Source organism: Sinocyclocheilus anshuiensis, unplaced genomic scaffold, assembly GCF_001515605.1.
Source record: "Sinocyclocheilus anshuiensis isolate Anshui unplaced genomic scaffold, SAMN03320099.WGS_v1.1 scaffold1039, whole genome shotgun sequence".
NCBI lineage: Eukaryota > Metazoa > Chordata > Actinopteri > Cypriniformes > Cyprinidae > Sinocyclocheilus > Sinocyclocheilus anshuiensis.
In genome coordinates, this window is record NW_015547675.1 from 409,735 (window position 1) to 425,020 (window position 15,286).

The 15,286-nt window shown below is 36.7% G+C and overlaps 1 protein-coding gene across 1 annotated transcript in view; it reads right to left on the minus strand.

The window, feature by feature from the left end:
• The window catches only part of LOC107702984 (sphingosine kinase 1), a 14,456-nt gene extending 3,603 nt beyond the window's left edge, over positions 1–10,853 (minus strand). Inside the window, exons 1-4 of the mRNA XM_016505470.1 lie at positions 10,379–10,853; positions 7,796–7,945; positions 4,030–4,124; positions 3,162–3,277 (exon numbers count right to left, since the gene is read on the minus strand). Of these exons, the coding sequence (XP_016360956.1) occupies positions 3,162–3,277; positions 4,030–4,124; positions 7,796–7,945; positions 10,379–10,799 (782 nt within the window). The 5' untranslated portion in view covers positions 10,800–10,853. The remainder of the gene's footprint in view (positions 1–3,161; positions 3,278–4,029; positions 4,125–7,795; positions 7,946–10,378) is intronic.
• Between the last annotated feature and the right edge of the window lie 4,433 nt (positions 10,854–15,286).

Here is a 15,286-nt window from a genome sequence, read left to right on the forward strand (position 1 = left end):
AATCAACGTTTGCGTAAGTAGTAGACGTGTTAGGGAAGTAACGCGTAACATTTTAATTATATTTTGCTAAAATGAACAAAATGACTCGAAAAAAGGTTCGTTCATTTTGCTGAACGAGACTCAAAGGTCCAAGTCGGTAAAATTATCCGAACTTCCCATCACTAGCACCTGCACGCAGACGGGGTGCGTGGCTGTCCGCGAGCCCTCCTGATGACGAAAATTACGTAATGTGGACGCGGACGGCCGAAGTATACTTTGGCCTTAAGCCTGCAGCACTAGCCGACAGTCGACGTGACTACAGTGGTTCTACAATAATTTTATGAAGCGACGAGAATATTTTTTGTGCACAAAAACAAAACAAAAATAACGACTTTATTCAACAACCTCTTCTCTTCTATGTCATTCTCATTCGTTGTTTACGTCCAGCGCTTCCAGGTTCTACGTCAGAACGCCGGCTCACTATTGGACGGCTCCTGCATCAGCATCACACGCATGCGTCGCGCTGTTCACATGTGAGGCTTTGGCCAATAATGAGCCGGCGTTCGGACGTAGAAAACGGAAGCCTTCACTGTGCTTACTACGTTAACCGCATAAGGATAATGACAGGGAAGAGAAGAGATTGCTGAATAAAGTTATTATTTTTGTTCTGTTTTTGCACACAAAAAGTATTCTCGTCGCTTCATAAAATTATTGTAGAACCACTGTAGTCACGTCAACTGTTTTAAAAACGTCTTTAGTACCGTTATGGATCTTGAAAGTTTGGGTGGCATTACTGTCAGTGAAGGACATGAGGGTGAGTAATTAATGACAGAATATTCATTTTTGGGTGAAATAACCCTTTAATGGTACACGTATTTGTACCGGAAATTTTCGGTATGGGTACGCTTTCGGTTTGGCACGCATGTGTAGGCCAATCGAACAAATACAGCATTGTTTTAACCACTGCACGAGCGGAACTTCATTGGAAACTTTTGATAAGAAACAAAAGTCTCTTCTTTGAAATTATGTCCTTTTTTTCAGGAAATTCAAACAATAAATGTAGTTTTGACGCTCTTTGATGTGGCGTGACAGATCATATAAACGCCTCAGTTCAAAAGGCAGGACAATTCTCTTCCTCTTTACTACTAGTTTTAACGCGAAATAAACATAAATGCCAATCTCATGCCTCATGTAATTGCTCAATCAGCGTTTCAACCGCAGAAAGATGGCAATAAAACTGCTTGTAAACAAAATGTCACGTAGCATTTCATTTACTATCAGTGCCCAAAGATCGTTAGTGCGCTATGAATAAAGTCGAGAAGAGCATTTCACAAAATATTAGTCTATATACTCATTATATTTTACTTTACCTGCTAGTGATGTCTTAATTACTTAATGCAGGGCAGGGCAACTTCGGTCCTGGAGAACTACTGTCCTGCAGAGTTTAGCTCCAAACACACCTGCCTGTAGCCTTCTAGTGATCTTGAAGACATTGATTAGCTTGTTCAGGTGTGTTTGATTAGGGTAAGAGCTAAACTCTGCAGAACAGTAGCCCTCCTGGGTTCTGTTCTTCATATCTCGCTTAATACATCTGAGATGATTTGATCTAGTAATCGTGATAACTGATCTCGAAACGGATTTGCGGATTTGATTAATATATATCTGGATTAAGTTGTCTAAGATTAGTGTGCGTTCTCGTGTTCCACGAAAAGGGCAGATGTATCGATACTCGAGACCACAATCAGCAATGCAGCGATCGATTGGCTGGTGGCAAGACAGCAAAGTAATGACATCATATAATTAAAAAAGACACCTGACGAAAAAACTTGACAAATTTCTGGAAACAGCCAAGCGAACAAAACTACATAATGTAATAATAGATAAATGAAATGTGCACTGTTTTTATTTTATTTTTTACATGATTCCCAATTATTTATATTCATGATTTCTAGTATTTGTACAGGCTTTACATTTTTATTTCAGTGTTGTGATTAGCAATTAATTTAATTAAATTTTTGAAGCAGATTTGTTACGTGACAGCGTTAATTAAAGTTTCTTAAGTGTCAAGATCATGTTATCTGCATCTCCTGCGCTCCATCGAGCCACTCCCATAATAGCCGTCACCACTCAAATTAATGCACGGCTCAGATTAACTGTACAGCATGTGTGTAAGACTCCAATACAATTATAATGTAATTATTTCATCACGAATACATTTTTCAACTAGTAAACCTGGCTGTGTCTGTAGTGTTATAGATGATGACTACACAACATTATAATATTTTTTTGTATTAATTTTTAAATTATTATTATTGTAAATTACTGTCCCTGGATCAGTAGGGTACTCTTCTAATAAAGTAGCAGTGGCTGGGACAGATTTTAAGTATCAGTTCTGCTTACAAAGATGCGATCTAATCCTGTTTACATGAAATAAACCTGCTACCGAGCAGGTTTAAGCTTAAGGACCTGTTGCTATGACAGCAACTCCAGGATGAGCTTCGAAGAACCAACCAATCCAAGATCATGCCAAATCATCAACAATCAAATCCAGCTAACTGAGTTAACGACATACAAAGAACAGGCCCCAGGACCGAAGTTGCCCAGCCCTGATAATGTTTAAATAAATCTGTTATGAAATGAGTTATGAGAGGCACTGTGTAAATGAATATATTTCAACAACAAATGTAATTTTTTATAATTTAGAAGTTAATTTAAAAACTGCATTATGTGCAATTTACATGTTTGCATAAATTTTTTTTTAAGTTGAGTGTTGCTTGTTATATTTAAATTTTATATTTAGTTTTTCCCCCTGCTGTACCGAACCGTGACATCAAAACCGAGGTACGTACCAAACTGCCATGTTTGTGTACCGTTACACCCCTAAATAGAACCTATTATAATCAGTGATGCTGTCTACACTGGATGCGGCGCGACACAACACATTCTATTTATGGCATACTGACAGAACGTTCAAATGATTTGCAATGGTCGCTTTGTTGTGTCCAGTGTAGACAGCCTTTAGCGGTTGCGGCGCAGGTGTATACACGGTGTACTGTAACTGAGTAATGATTTACACAATGACTTATTGACATTGATCCAAAAGGCCTGTAAATAAGCAGTTTGGATAAAACAATTTCCCTATAGCTCTAGACAAGCAAAATATGAGCTGTGGAAAGCCTTACCCAGAATAGTGGTGTATAGAAGCTGCCAGTGCATTTCCAGAGCCCCCTGGAAGCACTCCCAGAGGAGTCTGAATAGCTTCTTCCCAATCCTCACGCTCCATCAGCCCATTTACCACCTGAGAAAATATTGGGGGCATGTCAAGAGGCAAAGCAGTGAGCAGTTCACTAGACAATCCCATGGTATCCAGGTTAATAAAGGAATATTATATGCAGATTATACTTGAAATAGGCTGTATGTCAAAAATAAAAGATGCTCCAATAATTCTAAAATCTTTGTCAACAGTTGTTCCACAAAGGTTTGCAATTTGCACTCAATGTAAACAGACAATGCCCAAATATAGCACAATCTATTTTTTTTTTCATTCTACTGATTAAGGTCTTTTTACTCAAAGGTAGATATCCACATTCAACATTGTTTCATCAAGTGCAAAAGTCTGTTGTACCAACATAACTTTGTAATGCTAATTCAATTAGTGCAATTAGTGATGATGCATCAACAATGACTTGCATTGTTTAATGATTGCCCTGGAAAGATTCGCATCAAAGAAATTATGACAGAAATATACTACTAACATCTTTATTAATAAAAATCTAATATTCAGTATATTAATATTATCAAGTATAGGATGAAAACATTACTAATGTGAAAACAAAAGCCATTGCTTGTTAGACTAAGCTGCTGTTTCAGTGTTCAAAGTTTCTTCTTCTTTTAGCCTTAATATCTAAATGACAGAAATATAAATTAAAATGTTACAATCAATTAAATACAATCAATTGTTAAAATAACTGCCATATGATTTTTGACAAAATCATACAGCCTACTACAAATGCTACAGAACGTCTGCTTAGGCAGTCATAATTAGCATACCTCAAATAGTAGGCCATCACCAGACATGATGACCAAAGCATCCCACTGAGACAAGTCTGCCTCCCGCATCAGCTCACGTGCGTGGTTCTGGCGTTCTGGAAAGAAACAAACAAAGGAAACAATGTAGGTCATGCTGCTGTTTTCTACATTATTATTCTTTTTGATGGCTTTTTTCAAAAGTGTGAGACAGTAAAGGTGAGCCAGAAGAAATGTCATTTACACTGTAGTCTACATAAACCCATTAAGTAATTGTATGAGGATATACTTGTTCTGCATGAAATCAGTATTATTTTTTTCATGGTCACTGTGCCTGAAGTATGCAGCTTGTAATCTTTGCTCAACTGAATTCCACCAGCAGGAGGCGATATTTACAGACTATGCTACTAAGGAAATCAGATCCAGTCTCACTTCCATCTAAACTCAAGTCTTTAAGCTAGCACACTCACTGTCCCAGCTGATATCACTGTCACATAGCAGACACATAATGGTTATTTATGTCCTATAAGGTGCACTTAATCAATTCTAACCACATTTCCTATAACAATAACTAGTCTGCAGGAGCATACACCTTTATATTGTACTACATTTACATTGTCCTATTTATTTTATTATTATGTTTTGAAAACTAGAAGCTGCTCCATCTGGTTTTTGCCCCAGGAGGACATCAGTAAGCCTCTAAGTAGCCCGGAAAAAATCAATACCCTTCATTAATTCAGTCACATCCTATTTGACAATGCAGGAAATGCAAAAAGAGAGAGAAAGAGAAGCTGGAGAGAAAAAGAAGCTGGAGAATAACTAAACAGAGAAGGATAAAGAAGAGGGTTAGTTGTCAGTAATGGAGGCTCAAGTTACTACCTAGCCATAATTGGAGAAAAAAAGGTTGTTTATTCATAACCCTTTTCATTCTCAAAGAGAAAATAATTTCAAAAGAGATCTACTTTTTAGATCTACATATGCATTAGGATGCCAGGCTGTGCTAAATGCTTTAAAGGTAGATTGTTTTGGTCTATTATGTATATTCAGCTTTGTAGCAGGATAGGTATTAGACAGACTTGGTTCTCATTAAGTGTAAGGGCTCTATTTTCATTGCTGTGCTAACCAAATAGACAAGAATAGAGACCTGAGAAGACACCCAAGATTGCATTTAAGCTAAAGAATAACATACATACACACATACATGCAAAAATCAATCAATCAATCAACATAAAATTATCATTATATAGTTAATGAAAGTAGTATATTGATTTTATGAATTAATCATTATTTTGAGTCAGATGTTGGTTGATTCAGTTCACAAAACTGAATGATTAGTTTAGCAGAAAAACATCAAATAGGTTAACAGCATAAGGGGGAGCATAAGGACTGCTAAATGCATAGTGTACAATGGGTATAGAAAAGAATCATCCCCTTTAAAATAATCACATTTTGTTGTTTTGCAGCCTGAATGATGGACACAGTTTTTCTTTTATTCAGCTGTGTTTACTCAGAGCGACTTATAATATCCACATGAAAGATATAACACCAACATAAAAAAAAATAAACAAATAAAAAAACAGAATCACTGAGTTGGAAAAAGGATCACCCCCTCCTAAAAAGGTGTAGCTAATCACCTTCTCAATGGCACACAAAGTCATTTGACTTTCAACTGTGATCAGCTGTAGTCATTTTGATTAGCTCAGCATTAAAAGAGCTTTCCTGGAGCATTTCAGTCCTTGGTAGTGCAACTGAAGCAAACAATCAACTATGGGTGGCAAGGCACTGTCAAAAGATTTCCGATAAAGTTGTGGACAGGCACAAGTAAAAAATTCAAAGGCTTTATCAATGCCTAGAAGCACAGTGAAGCCTATTATTAAGAAGTGGAAGGTATTTGGTACAACACAGACCCTCCCTGGATCAGGACGTCGTTCCAAACTGGATGAAAGAGCCAGGAGGAAACTAGTCAGAGAGGCTACCAAGAGGCCTACAGCAACTCTGAAACAGTTGCAGGATTTTATGACAAAGAGCAGTCATTGTGTGCATGTGAACAATATCACAAATTCTCCACAAATGTGGCTTGTATGGGAGGGTTGCAAGAAAAAAGCCACTCTTCAAGAAAGGCCACATGCAGTCACAACTGAGCTTTGCCAAAATGCACCTTAATGATTCTAAGACTAAAATTGTATTATTTGGCCCCTACACCAAACGATATGTCTGGTGGAAATCTAATACAGCTCACCATCCAAATAACACCATTCCTACAGTAAAGCATGGAGGTGGTAATATCCTGTTTTGGGGGTGTTTCTCTGCAGCAGGGACTGGAGCACTTGTCAGGATAGAAGGAAAGATGGATAGGGCAAAATATTGTAAAATTCTTTAGGAAAATCTGCTGCCCTCTGCCAGAAAGTTGTCAGTGGGAAGAAGGTTTACCTTCCAACATGACAATGGCCCAAAGCACACAGCAAAACTGACCACACAGTGGTTGAAGGAAAAAAAGGTGAATGTCCTTGCATGGCCTAGTCAGAGCTCAGACTTAAACCCCATTGAAAATCTGTGGAATTACTTGAAGACTGCAGTCCAAGCGGTCAACATAAAATTTAACTGAACTTGAGCAGTTCTGCAAAGAAGAGTGGGCAAATATTGCAAAGTCTATATGTGCAAAGTTAGTACAGATATATCTCAACAGATTAAAGCAAAAGGTGGTTCAACAAAATACTGACACAAGGGGGTGATCCTTTTTCAGTGATTCTGTTTTTTTATTTTTTTTTCTGACATGTTGGTGTTATATCTTTCATTTGGATGTTAAGTTGCACTGAGTAAATGCAGATGGATAAAACAAAAACTGTTTCTTTCTTCATCTAGCCAGGGAAAACTAGGTTGCTGCTGGAAGAGGTGTTAGTGAGGTCAGCGGGGGTGCTCACCCTGTGGTCTGTGTGGGTCCTAAAGGCTGGTATATACTTCTGCGTCGGACCTACGCCGTAGCCTTTACGCCGTAGGCTATGCGTCAGTTTTCATTTATACTTCTGCGTGACAACAACGGAACAGGAGATGATGGCATTCTTTCGATCTGCACAAGGACTTGTACCACGGCAGATCAACATTGTTTGTTGCGGACAACTACTGATGTATAATGCTATGTAGTATAATAAATGATAAGACACTTGGTCTTTGCTTTGTTTTATTTAATATAAGAAGGTGTAACATTAAAATATATTAAAGTGCACATAAACACACACAAAACTCAAGTACATATGGAGGGAGGGGTTCTTGCAGACCAATCACAGTGCTTGCGGTCTGCGTAGAATTGACGCGCTGTTAGATTTTTGGAGAGGTGCACATCAGACTACGGCGTATGGGTGTGTGTCTATGCGTAAGCTACGGCGTAGGTCCGACGCAGAAGTATAAATCAGCCTTAATGCCCCAGTGTAGTGACGGGCATACTATACTGACAAAAAAAAGCACCTTCTTTCGGATGAGATGTTAAACCGAGGTCCTGACTCTCTGTGGTCATTAAAAATCCCAGGATGTCCTTCAAAAAAGAGTAGGGGTGTAAGCCTGGCATCCTGGCCAAATTCGCCCATTGGCCTCTGACCGTCATGGCCTCTTAACCATCCCCATATCTGCTGATTGGCTTCATCACTCTGTCACAAAGCGCTTTGAGTGCCCAGAAAAGCGCTATATAAATGTAAGGAATTATCATTCATTTCAAGGTGCAAAGAAACAAAATGTGATTATTTTCTATTCCCACTGTAGGTCTGTTCATTACTTTGTACTAATGGGTTCTCCTCACCTGTAATGATGAGTGTGTGTTGTATCCCAGCATCCTGTAGCATGCCTTGCACATTCCCATTGAAAAGAGCATGTGCATGCCCTTTACCGCTGTGAGGATTTAACAAAATCAGGAACATTAAAGGCCTCTTCACCTCCACTTGAATTGCTCCTGGAAAATGGATAGCAGACATGATATTTACTTGCATAGACAAAGACATGTCCTATCAAAAGTATGCAAGAAAATATGTCAGCCAATCAAGATTTTTCCCACAATTACGTTATTCTTTAGACAGAAGCAAATTAAATTGACAAATACTAAGTAATGTGAAGAAGAACACTGATAACCCACACAGACACACATCACATTTCTTTAAATAGTTTATTTTGGACAATTATTAAACCCAATCTACTCCAGTTTCCAGTTGCACTGTGGAAGGGTGGTGGGCTTAACCAGTTTAACAGGTACAGCCGGTCCTCTCAGAGAAGGGGGTATATTATTTACACTTAATATTAGGGCTGGGTATCGTTCAAAAATGTTCGATATCGATACCGATACCTTGACTTCGATACCGGTTCCTGAACGATACTTTTTTCGATACCAATTTTATGAAATCAATTTTAACAAGATTACATTATATATATATAAAAAAAAAAACTTTGGTTTTATTTTTCAGCTTGATGTTTATACAATCTCAAAGACTCATCTCCTGAGCCACTGCACAAAGGAACAAAGTGTAACCAACGCAATAAATCAGTGCAAATCGTTTTAATAAAGCTCAAATAGTCTTCAGTTTACACATCTGTTAGGCATTTACACGAGTGCGTTTTTTAAGTTTTAAAACTGTCATCTTCTGGCAATGAATGAAATAATATTCACTTAAATAATATACACACGATGATCATTGATAAAAATGCATGGTCTATTTTAGGGGTGTAACGATATATCGCAGTACGATATTTCGCGATGCAAAAATGTTACGATATGTATCGTAGAGTGGTGGCAATTTCAGTTTCATTTTTTTAATTTTGTTCAAAATATCGTGATAGATATCGTATCGTGAACCCAGTATCGAGATACGTACCGTACCGTGACATGAGCATATCGTTACACCCCTAGTCTATTTTGATGCACGACAAACACTCATGCAACATTATTTATAGGCCAAGTCATAAAGTTTCACAAACATATATATACTCTTAATGCATGTCCGAGAAACTCATGAATATTCATGTATGCTCTGCCCACTGAAACCGAAAATCTCGGAAACCAAAAATCTCGTAACAACGGAACGCAGAAAGTGAAGTATACCCGGGCCTTTATTGGCTCACTGACACTCGATACCCAGCCCTACTTAATATCCATACATGCACAAACATTTTCCTTATCCTGAGCAACTACCAAGTCTAATGCAGAAAAATAAAACCAACCAGGACCCCATAAACTGTTCCTCTAGAATTCACCATTAACACTAGTTTTAAACAAAGACTTTTTGTGACCACAGAAAAAAGTTTAAGAAGCATTTCCAGAATATGACAACTGATACTGGATGGTGCTGTGTGTGATAATTTCCCCCCTTTCTGAGGTTCTACAAATATCGGCCGATATATCGGCCTTGGCAATATATCGGTCGACCACTAATTACATCATACAAAAATGTCAATCAGTGATCTTTAGCATATCAGCCTTTTCACAATCAATACAACTGAACCATGATAAACACACACCAGAGTCTGATATTAATGGAGACTTGGGGCCACATTCAACTATTTCAGCAAACATCCCAGTATGATTTAATGCTAAACAGTGAAAGTTATAGAAATACGTTTTTTTTTTTAGGAAAAAGTTTCCAGAAGGAAAATATATTAATTACTAGAATTTGAGAGGCTTGAAACATATTTGAAATAAAGATAGGTGTTTTACTAAATTCTGGATTAAGTTTGACAATGATTCTACCAAAACTTATCAAAACCTTAACATTATTTTCTGCTAGCTTTTTTCAAGATAAATTTAAAATACTTTTTAATTAATAAAAGTGCAACAGCAAAAACTTAGAAAAAAAATTATGTTGCATTTGTTTAGAGCTTTTTTATATAATTAAGTACAAGTCAAGGTGTGATACCAAATTGGACCACATGGAGACCACTAATCTAGCCGCCTTGTCCTGACTACATGTGGATACTATACAGATCCATTCAAAATGTTACTAAAAAAATGTTTAAAAAAAACATACTGCAGTGCAGATAAACTTTTATTTATTTTTTACCAGTGGCAATTTTGTATTAAAATAAACGTTCGAACATTGTCTGAATATTAATAGTTCAAACTTAAAATCAAGTAAAACTGAATGGAAGAATAACAAGCTCTTCCTAAGAATTATTATTGACTACTGTACGTTTAGAAAAACAACAGATAATGTCATTCATTTAATGAGATTTGATTACATCTGGCAGATTATAGGAAGTTACAGGATGGTCTAATATAACCGGAAGACATCGAAAGTACATCACAGTAGTTAAAAAGTCATTTATATACCACTTGATTAAACACAACATAAGTAAGTAAGAAAGAAAGAAAGAAAGAAAGAAAGAAAGAAAAAGAAACCTGTTGTTTGTTGTCTTTGGTGTAGAACTCTGTCCCTGATGGCTCTTGACCATCTCTGCGCCTCCTGCAGGTTCACACTCGGGTTCTGATCGGGCGCTACCCGAAAGCACTGCTCCACCCGCTGCCGAGCCACCCCAGACCTCATCCATCGAGTCCTCAGTGGGTAGAAATAAGCAGAAAAATACGCTCCCACATCCGTGCTGTCATGAGACCTGTATGCCCGGCACCCGACGCAGTCACTCAGGTAATACACGACTTTTCCTCGTCCACCGAGTGCTGGGCTGATCTTTTGAACGGTGAGCTCTGTCTCAGTCAATATCAAAGAACACCGGACCTTCATGCTTCCAGTCACCATAAATTCCGCATACATCAGAACCTGACAGATCTCTGGCTTCTTGGATTCAGTATTCTTTGAAGACATGTCATCAGTGCGCAGCGACTTTCACATATGCACACAGTAGCCTGATCTGACTCAGCTCAATGTGGAACTGCTGCGTCCTGCCTTCTCATCCGCGCTATTCACCAGCTATTCCGCATTACAGCTCGAACCCCCTAGCGATAGAAGCCGGTAACAACCTTAAATATGGTTAGGGGAGACCAGGGATGGTTGTAACATTTTTTACATTTCTGTCTGTATCTTGGAGTTCTTTTAAGCCAGTGCGTTCAAAATATAATTCAAACTAGTTCCAAGTGTCTGATATTAAATGGTGTAGCTGTTAACTACACTAACAGAAAATGCATGGTTTAGTTTCAAACACAGGAGTGAAATGTTACAATTCACCCAATAGTCCGGGTTATACCCTGGGGTGAGATGTAACATTATGATATCCACCGGGGTGAGATGTAACATTATGCAGTACGGACTATGACAACAAAAAAAAAAGGTTTTTGAAAGCAAAATTAAAAAAATTAAAAAATAAATTAAAAATTAAAGCATTTTTGTTCAACACTGAATTTTCAACATAATTGGTGTGTGTGTGTGTCAGAACTGAATAAAATAAGCAAATGAGCACCCACTTCAACAATTGAACACTATTTGTGTGTGTGTGTGTGTGTGTGTGTGCGTTTGTATTTGACATATCAGGACAAAATTATGAATACACACCAACAAAGTCAGGACGTGTAGAAGTCAGGACGAAAATCGATGTCCTCGTTTTTCTGAGCATACCACAGTGTTCTACAGCCTCAAATATATACCTGGTGCAAAAATCTCCTTAGGCCAGAATTGTCACAATTTTTTAAAATCATCTGTGTGTATCACATTTTTGCTCACTCACTGATACGCCAACTATGGAAAGTGTGAGGTACTGCGCTAAACGTTTACACACACAGGAAGTGACATCAACTATGTTCTAACATTTCACTTAAGAAAAATTCACAGTTAGGAAATCAAAATGGCTAGCTATCTAGCCAGTGGTTGACTATAAATAAATAGTGTGTTGGCCAGCAGTAACACAGTAAACAGTTCTAAAGATTGGACTTTAAACAGTATCATTTACAATTATCTACAACGTGATGTTTGGATGAATGCTGTTACAAGCTAGCTCACGTTAGCAGACTCTTGCTAGCTCAAGAGTCTCTACTACACACGCTGGCTAAAATGCTAAATGCATAGCTAACCACATCCACTGAACCAGTTTTGTATAGGGGTGATCGATCTTGAAGACGTCCACGATCTACTTTTCAAGCGAATCGTAGCGATCGCAATCTTTTATGTCCTCGTAATAGCGGGACTTTTATTGTGACGGCGCTGAGAACGCCTGAGAAAGGCAGCGCCTGAGCATACAGTGCTCACATTCACCGTGTTCATTAGTTTACGGTCTCTGTTTAATATTCAAATCATATCTAATACGTTATTAGATAGAACTGTTAAACAAAGAAAGTAAACGGTATGCAGAAAAGTATTATAGCGTTTGCTTTTATATTATTAGTAACAGAAAGGCAAACACTAATACTTTCTCATTTACCGTCAACATACAGCAAATGCGCATTTATATCATTTACACAAATCTTTGAATATCTAATAAACATTTAATTTCACAAACCTTGCAGATTCAATCGAATCTAGGTGTCAGATATTCTGAAGTGTGCATTGGTAGCCTGCATGAACGTGTTTACTGTGCGTGACGGACAGTCCGTGTGAATTAGTTCAGCTTCACTGGAGACCCACGATCGACAAACTTTACACCCTTGATTTCAAACTATGTTGCGCTATATTCAGGTGCCCACTATGTCATATCTTTTTATACAGTCTATGTGTCATATTCATAATTTTCACTGTGTGTAATGTATGTAAATCGAGTGTTTCCATGTCTTCATTAGAAAAAATGTGTCCCAGTGGGCACAAACTTACTGAGTGCCTAGTTGGCTACACTTTTATTAATATTTTTTTCAAACAATTTCTTTATTTGTGAAAAATACTATATTATTATTATTATGAATACAGAATCAAAAAGTTAGTTAAAAAGTTACAATCTAAAATAAGTCTGTTTAATTGAGATTTATTTAATTAATTTTCAGATTATTTATTTAAATCACATATATATATATATATATATATATATATCGGCCGCCCTGCTCTCCCTCTATAGGACTAATTGTGAATTTACAGCTTAAAAAATAATTGACTTTATATTTTACATTTATATTTAGGAGTAAAATCATTTTCCAAAATTAGTTTTCTTCATCTGACCTTTGACCTTTTTTTAGGGATCCGTCATTTATAACTGACGTTGTCCCATTACGGTAAATTATTTTTGGCAATTTGTCTGAAACTTCACACACAATCAAATGCTTTTTCCCTATCTGAAAAGAAGTGAAAAGGTCTTAATGTTTCAAAAAACATTAAAAAATTTGTATGAACATTATATTTTTTTCTTGTGCTGCTATATTTGATTTGGAACTCACGCGTGAAAATGTCTAAAACTTTACACAAATTCGGATGCAATTTCACTGCCTGAGAACCATGTCTGAGTGTTTCAGAAGGATTAAAACAACTTTAACATTGTGTTTCATCTTGGAATTTCAAATCAATTATCATAGCACAAGTGAAAGTCAACAAGACTCTTCTTTTTCAGTTTATAATGTTACAAAATATCGCTATTTCAAATAAATGCTGTTCTTCTGAACTTTCTATTCATCTGTGAATTCTGAAAAAATTCTACTCCACTGTTTTCAACATAATAATAAATGTATTTGAGTAGCAAATCAGAATATTAGAATGATTTCTGAAGGATCATGTGACTGGAATATAATTGAGCTTTGAAATCACAGGAATAAATTACAGTTTAAAATATTTTCACATAGAAAACAGTTATTTTAAATGGTAAAAATATTTCAGAATGTTACTGTTTTTGCTGTATTTTGGATCAAATAAATGCAGGCTTGGTGAGCAGAAGAGACGTCTTTAAAAACTTTAAAAATCTTACTGTTCAAAAACTGTTGACTGGTAGTGTGTTAGCCTATAGTTTGAAGTTAAAGATATTAATATTAATAAGATGAGTCTGAGATGTTTATTTGACAGTGATTTAACATTTCTTGTTTGTATGAAGGCTAAATACAAATAAAAGGTGAACATTAATTTATTGGTACTAGCCCATGCACACTTGTAGAATTAGTATTACATATTTGATCAACAGTCATGCATTAATTAAATGTATTAATATTATTATAAGGTATTTACGAGTCATGTTAATAAATAGCTATGAGTTCATTAAAAGTTAATTAGTTTGAGAAAACTTTGATATTAAAGCACATGGTAGCCTACACAGTTTTAGAGTTTATGTTTTTATTTTGTAATGCTGGTGAATAATAATACAAATTTCAGTGAAGTTTGCGGTCCTATTCTCACATGGAGCATGGGTTGGGAAAAACTGACATGAACGTTTTTAATATTTTTTTATAAGGGAAAGTAATTTTACTTGTGAAAAGGGTTAGGGACGTAATTTTCCCCGGGAAAGCATTTTTGGCGCGAGCCGCGACGAGGTGCGTTTGTCATTCGCTCGAGGGGACAGATCTTCAGAGAGAGGTAAGTTCACTAGCTTGTTTTATAAACTGTTATCTTTTCAAATTGTGAAACGTTGACCAATTAAACAAATTATTGATAGCTACCTAGATATACAGACCAGCAAATTACTACATCTGTTGCTTGCCTATAGTATGAAGACGACGAGTAACTAGTTAAGTTTGGTTAGCTAAATTACAGTAGAACTAAGCCAATTGCTAGGCCTGTCACGATAACTACTTTTTGTTGTGCGATATATTGTCCTAGAAAAAAATTGGCATAAACAATATTATTGTCATTTTAAGACAATTTTATGCCACTGAATATATAATCATAATATAAAAGCATAATAATAAAAGTAGGCCTACACACTTTCAAAAGACAGTATCCATTTAATTCTTTAGATCAGTGTTTCCCAACCGGGGTGCCATGTAAAAAAATCATTTTTTAATATTTTTAAATTGCTAAAATGTTTAACAAAGCATCTATTATATAATATAAATTTCTGATGTCGCCAATAATTAGAGATGCACCGAAATTTCGGCTGCCGAAAATTAGTTCACCGCTCAGGTTTCACTTTCACGTGGTGTGACGCTCTGCGTATTATCCCGCTCTATGCGTGTGCGCTCCGCTCAGTCGCTCCACTCGTATACCGTTCATGCGAATCGGAACAGCAAAGTCCACTCAAAAATTGAGCCGACAGGAAACATCGATGTAGTACAGTATTGTTTCTGTCTGCAATAGCCCTACTGTGTTGTAACATGGTGTGGTATATGGGCAACTCTGGTAAAGCTGCCCTCTCATTCATTGATCTGCTAACCGCTATGTTATGCTGAGGTGTCCTCTGATAATAATAGCTTTCTAGGACTTAACATTATTTGGATAATTGGTAAAAAAAAAAAAAA